This window comes from Miniopterus natalensis, chromosome 15 (assembly GCF_054644295.1).
Source record: "Miniopterus natalensis isolate mMinNat1 chromosome 15, mMinNat1.hap1, whole genome shotgun sequence".
NCBI lineage: Eukaryota > Metazoa > Chordata > Mammalia > Chiroptera > Miniopteridae > Miniopterus > Miniopterus natalensis.
The window spans coordinates 7483698-7492939 of NC_142095.1; the positions used below are offsets into that span (position 1 = coordinate 7483698).

Below are 9242 nucleotides of genomic sequence, written 5' to 3' on the forward strand. Positions count from 1 at the left end.
GGGCAGAGGTCCCACGTTATGCTTCTCGTGATGCTCTGAATTCCGGCTCTGACGACCACCGGCAGCAACTTAACCTCTAATGAGCTGAAAGCCTCCGCCTCCCGCTTATTGGCTGATTGACGGGACTGTGACCTGAGATCACGAAGTCCGGGGTCTGCCTGGGTTCAAATCCTGACCCCACCACTTATTTGCTGTATGGCCTTGTGAAAATTACTTAATTCTGTGTCTCACTTTCTCAGTTGAGAATGGTTATAGTTTGAAGCTAAATTCAAAGTATCAACTGAGTCAATTCATGGAAAGCACTTAAAACTTATGGTTCTGTACTAAATAGTCAAAATAAGTGCTAGTTTAGTTGTTGCTGACATTTTTATTAGTCATGCGCCACTTAACAACGGGGATACATTCTGATAAACGCATTGTTAGTTAATTTCGTGGTTGTGGCAACATCAGAGAGCACCTACACAAACCTAGCTGGTATAGCCTACCACACACCTAGGCTATATGGTACAGCCTATTGCTTGGAAGCTAAAACCTGCATAGCACCTTCCAGTACTAAATACTGTAGGCAGTTGTAATACCATGTGTTTGTGTACATAAACATATCTAAACACAGAAATGATACAGTAAAAATAGTGTATAAACGATGAAGGCTGTACATTTGTACAGGGCACTTACCATGCATGGAACTTGCAGGCTGGAAATTGTTCTGGGAGTCAGGGAGTGGTGAGTGTGAAGGACTAGGACGTTACTGTAACACTATTGTGCACTATAAACACTGTACACTTAGGCTACACTAAGTGTATAAAACATGAGGTTAAGGAGGCTGCTGCCCACATAACAGGAAATAGTGTTTTGCAGCATTTTTTTATGAGTAGAAAGAGTACACTGTAACTATATAGTAAATACATAAGTAGTAACATAGGTGTTTATTACCAAGTATTACATACTGTACATAATTACACCTGCTATACTTTCATGACTGGCAGCCGACTTTCCACCAGCATCATCACACACACATAACACGTTCAGCTACCATGTTAGGAAGGCTATGGTCACTAGCGGGTAGGAATTTTTCAGCTCCATTATAATCTTACGGGACCAGTCCGTATTGACCCAGAACATCATTATGCAGCACTTGACTGTATTCCTGTGTACGTCGCTTTCCTCTAACACTTCATCTTTTCTCCGGTGGAGATATAACAATAATCATGGCAATAGTGCTCCCTGCTGGCCAGGCATTGTGCAGACAGCTTTGAGTTAACAAGCTATTTATCAACCTATTCAAGAGCCTGCTCATTTCTGCTTGGCCATCCCACAAGTTCCTAAAACTCAGGTTCCAGACTAATCCCATTCTTTCCTCAACCTGTTTACAGATGAGTAACTTGGTTGGCTGGAACAAGAAACTCAACAAATTCTGGTTCATCTCTGCATTTTCCAACAACACCTAACCCAGAGTAAGAGCAAGGGCCTTAGATGATGTCCTTCAAAGTTCTCAAGGAAAATCATTTCGCATCTAAAACTCTGTTAAGACCTAATCTATCACACAAGACATATTGTGATATGTATTTGTTCTTTGTCCCCAGTTCCTGATATGAGAGGCTTCTAAAACTCTTGGAATTTGTCTTTTTGTATGCTGACTGGTGCCACCTAGATGAGTTCAGGGTCAGCAGAGGAACCAACCTGGAATTGGAAATACGCGGCTTAACTTTCACCTCCTCCACCCGGCCGAGGGGCTAGAGATTGAGTTTACCAGTGGCCAGTGATTTAATGAACTGTGCTTACGTAAGCCTCCAAAACCCTAAAGAGGTACTGCCTTCAAAAACCTTACAGGTTGGTAAACACATGGTGAACTGAGGGTGGGAAGCTAGAGGGCCTATAAGCTTCCCACCCCTTCCCTACCACCTTGGCCTGTGCATTTCTTCCATTTGGCTGTTCTGAGTTTTATCCTTTATAATAAACTGGTAACAGTATTTTCCCAAGTTCTGTGATGAGCTGTTGTAGTAAATTATCAAACCTCAGGAGGTAGTCCAACTTACAGCTGGTTGGTGGGAAGTACAGAAGGCCTGGGATTTGTGCTTGGAATCTAAGTGGGAGTAGACCTCTAAACCTGTGGGGTCTGATGCTAACTCAGAATTGAACTGGTTGGTGTGGGAGGAAAAACAGTATTTACTATGAGAAATGCTGTAAGAAATAGTTCATTTGGGGCAAAGTAATACTTTTAGACAAGCTAAGTCTATCACTCATGAAGCCTAACTGAAAGATACACTAGAGGACACAGTAAGTGAAAACCAGAAAAATTAATCCAAGAGGAAGAGGTGGGACGGTAGCAGTAAAATCAAGAAACCAGTAAGATTGCTTATTTAGGCCTACTAAGTGCCCCCTTAGTTGGTTTAGACACAGCGATTTTTCAACCCTTTTTATCTCATGGCACACATAAATTACCAATATTCCGTGGCACACCAAAATATTTTTGACAATCTAACCAAAAAAAGGTATACTTTTTGAGTCTCTAGACAACTCACCACCCCTCAAATAAGGATAGGTAACCTGAAATTGCCTCCATTTCCTCGATCACAGAAGCTATTATATTAACACCACATGCCTATTAATACCAAGCAAAAATGATTTTGTCCATTACCCATCAGGTTCAGGAAACCAGCTTTTAGTTAGAAATGATAGGCAACCAGACTTATATTGCTTGTATATTTTCCCAGTATATTTTTATAAAAAATTTTACTTAACCCTCAAGTATCAAAAGCTGCTACAATTTTATGTATTTAATGGGAAATATATTTGTACAAGAAAAAAAGCACCTGGTCTTCTAATTGTCATTTCCCATGAGAACATTAACTAGTTACCATTTGATGTGATGGCTTTATACGATCTGAAACTGGGCAGAATGAGACAAAGAAACTGATTTTCTTACGACACCAAGAATCCTACTATCAATATACTTCACAATCCCTGCCCCAGCAAGAGACTAATCCACAATTAAGTAGATTTGCCAGTGTGTATTAGAAAGAACCTTTATTACTTTTATTATAGCCTCTTATGTTCTCATGCTTTCTTGCCAGATGCCTTGGGAGCAGGTGCTTTCTGGGCTGGAGCTTTCGGACCCTTTTGAGCTTTTGGAGGCGCTGCCTTCTGGCCTGCAGGTTTCTGGGCGGGAACCTTCTGGGCTGAAGCCTTCTTGCCTGCTGAGGTCACTTTTTTTGCTGGAACCTTTGCAGCAGCTGCTGCACCTGCAGCTGCAGCTGCAGCTGCACCTTTAGCAGCAGCAGGTGCTTTTTTGGGAGAAGCTTTCAGGAGAGCTGCCTTTTGAAGCTTCTTAACTTCAAGCTTGATTATTCGGTTCCTCTGAAAAATTTCAATGTTAAGTATTTATCATATATGCATACAAAAAACTATTGTCACGCGTGTGTGTGTATATACACATACATACATATACATATATAAAATAATGTATACAAGACAATCCTTATGTCTTAAGACTCCTATGAAGTCAACTAAGCTTGGACAAACAATTACCAGACAAACAAGTTTAGAGTTAAAACATAACAATCCTGTAATAATTAAGCTTACCATTTTCTTCGCCTTCATGACCTTGTAACGATCAAAATCTGTCATCTTGGCTTTCTGTTAAGGAAAAAAAAAATCTTTTATACCACCTTCCAACCCTCCAAAAGAGAAGGGCTCAGAATTCAAACAAGTGTAAGTCACTACCTTTTCTCTGGCTTCAATCTTCTTGGCCCATCTCGTGGCTGACCATTTTGTATTGATATCTGCCTTCTGCCAGGCTTGTCGAACATACTTCTGGCGGGCACTAGAGTCAAGACCAGAAATTAAGAAATCAGCTTTGAAGCCACATAGCTCCAAGGACAGCTTCATGTCTTCTGAAAAGTAGAACTGTTATCCCCTCTCAAGTTAAAAAGCGTAAGAAAAATGACACTTAAGGTACCCTTATTTGTTATACTTCTAGTTCTAGTTGTCTCTAGAACACATACCACCTCTTGGTGTTCACTAAGCCAGGATGTCTTATAATCTCAAACACACAATAAAAAAAGCAATCAGCCCATGTTTAGGATTTTAAAATTACCTCTTATCATGTCTAGAATATCATTCAAGTAGTGGATGTGTAGAAAACAATTTCCTTTCATAAAGAATGTGGTCAAGTTAATCCTTAGACTTAATGTTTTTATTTTGTACAAAAATACTTAAAAGATTTGTGGTCAAACAACATAGAATCCAAGTATATCATTTTGAAATTTCTCCCAAATATTTCGAGTATTAAAGCCCAGTATGCTTAAAAAATAAACTAGTTACAGCACATGTTCCACTGCAATCAATCGTCACTGCAGTTGTGAGAACCGTATAGCGCAGCAAACCTGGGTAAAGCCAGAGAACTACCAGATCACAGCACATTTAAAAAGGAAACAATGCCTGTCAACACTGTGAACTCCTCTTCTGAATCGCTTCCATTCAACACTGCTCACGATAGTCTCAAGGGAAAACCAGTAAAACAACACACACACTTTTTTCTGATTTAAACTAAGAAAACTTTCTCTAGTATATAAACAAAGCTGGGAGGCTGTGGTTGGATAGTTACCTGTGCGGGAACTTGAGGATGAAGTCAGTGAGCTGCATGCATTTGAAAGGCATGGCCTGTCTCCTTACTTGAGTGCAAGGGCCATCAACCAAAGCCTGGAAAACATATGTAAGATCAAAACCTCGGTGCAAAACCCAAGTGTTCAAGCTGCCTAAGTCTGTAAAACACGTCCTTTCAAAATCACACCCCTCCGTGGTAGCACAGCGCATAACCCAACTACACGTAATTTACTTGACAATTTTCAGTCCTCACTCCTTACATTCCCAACAAACAACTGAACGTTCATTCACGGCCTTGGGTCAACCCCTTCGTTTGTGGTCCTCAAAAAAATGACAACAGCAAACAACGGCTCCCCTATGCGCCCAGCATCCTTCTAAACCCACTGAAACCTCACCAATGTTTCACCCACAATTAGTTAAAAGCTCTGGCTAATGTTAGCGGCAGAGGCAAACCCCCACCGTGCACGGCCCAGCTCTCCCCTAAGGAAAGGAAAAGCCCTCCCCCGGCACCCCCACCCCCGGGGCCGCTGGGCTCAGGGCTGCACCCACCCGCTGCCGTGTGAACTGGGACCCTTTCCCCAACTTACCCGGTTCTGATCGATGACATCGACGATCGCCACCAGCTTCCCGGCGTGGGGCCCAAAGGAGACGTAGGCCACCCGGCCAACCTCCACGAAACGCCTGAACACCTAACACGGGCGGGGGGGGGGGGGGGGCAACAAGAACAGCGAAATTAATTAGAAATTCCCCATAGGTGACACGGTTTGCAGCTTAAAGGCTCCGTACAGCGAAAAAGGAAATTGCGGGAAACGCGCCCAAGTGCCATCGGGCGACCAGGGTGGACCAAACCCGCAGGGGCGAGGGCGGCGGGAGAGCCGCGGTGTCGCGAGCCCAGGCCCCGAGCCTCCCCGGCCTCCCCGGCCCTCCGGCGGCGGCGGCGCGCACGCGTGGTCCAGGCGCCCCGGGCCTGCCGGGCCCTCCACGCGCTCATCGACCGCGGGTCCCGAAAAGCCCCAAACTCTGCGCCCCACCCGCCGGGGGACCCTCACCATGCGCTACGTAAGGCGCGCCGGACGCTGCTCCGCGCCCCCGCCCAGGCGGCGGTGGAGCTGCGTGGCCTCCAGAGCCGGAGCCCCCAGCAGCCATACTCACCATGTTGGCGGCGCTCGGCGAGAAGGAAGAGGCCTGCCCAGCCGTGCGCCTGTGTAGAAGGCCGCCCCGCCCCTACGCTAAACGGGGCGCCGACGTGCACAGCGATTGGCTAGGATTGGGGCGTGCGTGCGTGCGTGCGTTTCCGCGCACGCTCCCTGGGAAAACATGGCGGAGCCGGCTTGAGAGTGGCTGCTGTTTCCCTAACGCGAGCGGCGCGGTTCGCTGTCCGGGGACCCGCCGCGAGTTGCGGGAAGGGCAGGTCAGCTCTTGGTCCTTTAGAGTGAAGAAGCGCACAGAAGCTGTGACTCCGGTGTAACCGTCCACAGTCCATTTCACTTTTTAAACATGCTTCCATCTTTCCCTCCGCGACTCGCCCCCTCCCGGTTTTTGTCTAAACGTTGTTACTGATAGCTTAGTACTAGATTTTTTTTCCACTCCCAGTAATTTCGTTAACGTTTTATTTTAAAGTAATTCCGATTTACAGAAAAGCTGCAAAACTAATGCAGATAATTCCCATGAATGCTTCTTTTAGATTCTCCAAATGTTAACATTTTACGTTTGCGTTTTCTGAACCATTTGAGAGGAAATCGCAGACACGATGTTTCTTCATCGCTACACTATTAACTGTGTTATTTCCTAAAAGCAAGGACATTATCTTACATAATCAGCACAATGACCAAAAACCTGGAAATCCTCATAGCCTTATTTAACTTGCGGTCCTTACTTAAATGTTATCAATGGTCCCATTTACAGTTTTTAGAATAAAGGAAAAAGGAATTTTTCCTGACCCACGATCTAATGGAGGATTACAAATTGCATTTAGTGAGCGTGTCTAGGTTTTTGTTTTGTTTCGTTTCGTTTTTTTAATCCATAACAGTTCCTAAGCTTTTGTCTTTCATAATACTGACATTTTGACGTTTTAAAATACAGGCCGGTTGTTCTGTAGAATGTCTCTCAATGTGGATTGATTGTCGTCTCCCTCACGATTACATTCAGATTTTGCATTTTCGGCAGGAATGCCGTGCCCTTGATGCATCCTGTCCGAATGCGAGCAGGACCTCTCCTGGTCCCAGGACGGCCGTGTTACCTTTCAGGACCCGATTTACATGGTAATTATTTTGCTGACAGTTCTGAAACCTATTTCAGTCTTTTCCTCTACGCTCTATGCCAGCAAATATCCCTGGGACTGTTCTGAGCAGCCTCCTAAGTGACCTGCTTTTCCATTGACCCATTTAATCTATTCTCTGCTCATCAGTCAGAGGGATGTTTTTTAAAATATGTAAGTCATGCCCTGCCAGTGGGGCTCGGTTGAGGGCCCGCTGGTGCCCTAACAGGTTGCCGTTTGACTCCCTCCCGGTAGGGGCATTCAAGAGGCAGCCAAATTTTGTTCCACTCTCACATCGATGTTTCTCTCTCCCTCTCCCTCCCTCTCTTTCTCTAAAAATCGAAAAAATTTTTAAAATCAATCAATAAACCAAATCACATCTTTCTGTTTATAACATTTCAATGGCTTTCTACAGTTATTTAGAATAAAATGGAAACTGCTTACTCTGGCCTGTAAGGCTCTGCATCATATGCTCCTGTATCCAAACACACCTTATGCCATCTCTTGTTACCCTTCATTGTGCTTCGGCCACACTGGCCTTTTTGAATAGGACAAGCTCTCTCCTGCTCCATGACCTGTACATGGTATCTCCCCTGCCAAGAATGCTTTTCCCTCTGTTCGTGCTCATTGCATGATTGCCACATAAAAAAAGTAGGTCAGTCCCCTGTCCCTTTGCTAGGTTAGCTTTTTTTTCTCCTCAGAGCTATTATCACAATTGTTTGACTCATTTTTCTGTCCACTTAGGTTGTAGTTTTGCACCAGCTAAAATAAGTTCTATGAGGGCAGGACCTTGGCCGTCTTTTCTTAGCACAATGCCTCCTAAGGGGCTCAGTAAGTGGGTAGTGAATGAATTAGTCTTTAGCCTTGGTATCCTGCTTTATAATTTACAAAGCAAAAGACATGAATAAGAACATTCCTAGCAGTATGTTTGTGGTAAGAGCCCCAAACTGGAAACTACCCATAAAAGAGACTGGATAAATTGCGGAAGTCTTAATAATGGAGTCAACAGCATCTACACAGAACATGGATGCATTCGCACATAACAGTGAAGTAAGTCAGACACACAGAATATATGCTGTGTGATTTCATTTATATAAAGTTCAAACCAGGCAAACTAATCTGTGGGTGTTAGAAGTAATGAATGTGTTTATCCTTGGTGTAGGCAGCAGCAGCTGGAGGTGAAGAGAGACTTCTGAGCTGTTGGTGTTCTGTTTCATCTGAGTGTTGGTTACCTGAGTGTGTTCAGCTTGTGAAAATTCAAAGCTCTACCTTTATGATTGGTGCATTTCTTCAAATATATGTTAGCTTAAAAAAAAATTAAAAAAAACTTTAAAAATGGAATTTCCTGGCACTACCACCGGAGAATCAGATTTGCAGGTCTGAAGAGGGGCAAGAATTGGCAATTAAAAACAAGCTCTCCAATGGTTCACTGAACACACTTTGGCAAACACTATGGATTCTCTAGTTACAGAATTATTTTTCGAAAGCTCATCACCTAATCAAGTCAACCCTATTTAAAGTCCTCCAAATGTTCACCTTCTACAGAATAAAGTCCAAACTCCCTAGCCTGGGATTCAAGCAATCTCACCCCTATCCCACTATAGCGACAGGTCTCCCAGCTTTTCATGCAGTCGGGCTCCCTCTTCCTAGAATGGGCTACTCACTCTCCGTGGAGAAGACAGCAGGCCTTGAAGAAGCAATTTGAGACCCCTTCTCAAGCAGCCCCAGGCTGTTTTCAGATTTCTTTGAAGCTCTCTGATAATTGCAAGGTAACTCTCTAAATAAGCCTTGTCCAACTTGTGAGGTCCCGGGTGTCCAGAAATGAGCAAGATAATCATTAGCAGCTACTCATGTCAGAAACCAAACCACCAGACCAAGCACACGCAGAGCTTTGTAGGCCAGCTACGCCCTTTCCGTGACATGCAACCGGCTCATCCAATCACCCAGAGGAAGGGCAAGTCCCATCTCATTGACATCCTTCTTTCCATTTTATTTTGAATCAGTCTAAAGATGTGATGTGTCAACCTGGCTAAGCTACAGTCTTAGTTACTCAGTGACCTGGGTGTTGCTGTGAAGGTATTTTGTAGGTGTGATTAAAGCCCATAATCAGTTTTTTAAAAAGGGAAATTATCCTAGGTAACCTTAGTGAGCCTGACTAAATCAGCTGAAAGACCTTAAGAGCAAAGCCAACCAAGGCTTCCCAGAGAAAGAACAAATTCCACCTGTGGTTAGTAGCTGTTGCTCAAGCCCAAAGTTCCAGCCTGCCCTGTGGATTTCAGGCTTGCCTGTCCAGCCCCTACAATCACATAAGGAGTGTCTTGCAAAAAAAAATCTTAGCATGTATCTTTAACTGGCTCTATTTCTCTGGATAAACCCTGAC

General features: G+C 44.1%; 1 protein-coding gene across 1 annotated transcript; it reads right to left on the reverse strand.

Moving 5' to 3' along the window:
• Window positions 1–2689: 2689 nt before the first annotated feature.
• On the reverse strand, window positions 2690–5807 carry RPL14 (ribosomal protein L14). The gene is made up of 6 exons (XM_016196155.2): window positions 5758–5807; window positions 5193–5294; window positions 4607–4701; window positions 3724–3823; window positions 3583–3636; window positions 2690–3357 (listed from the first exon to the last, which is right to left on the reverse strand). Exons 1-6 carry the CDS (start codon window positions 5758–5760, stop codon window positions 3058–3060), a joined length of 654 nt encoding a protein of 217 aa, XP_016051641.1. The 5' UTR covers window positions 5761–5807; the 3' UTR covers window positions 2690–3057.
• Window positions 5808–9242: the final 3435 nt, after the last annotated feature.

What these genes read in the sequence shown, in the direction of transcription:
- RPL14 (XM_016196155.2), bottom strand. An exon ending in ATGTCATCGATCAGAACCGG is followed by an intron (nt 4,702 to 5,192) that starts GTAAGTTGGGGA and finishes TATGTTTTCCAG; the next exon opens with GCTTTGGTTGATGGCCCTTG. An exon ending in AGATTGAAGCCAGAGAAAAG is followed by an intron (nt 3,637 to 3,723) that starts GTAGTGACTTAC and finishes TTTCCTTAACAG; the next exon opens with AAAGCCAAGATGACAGATTT.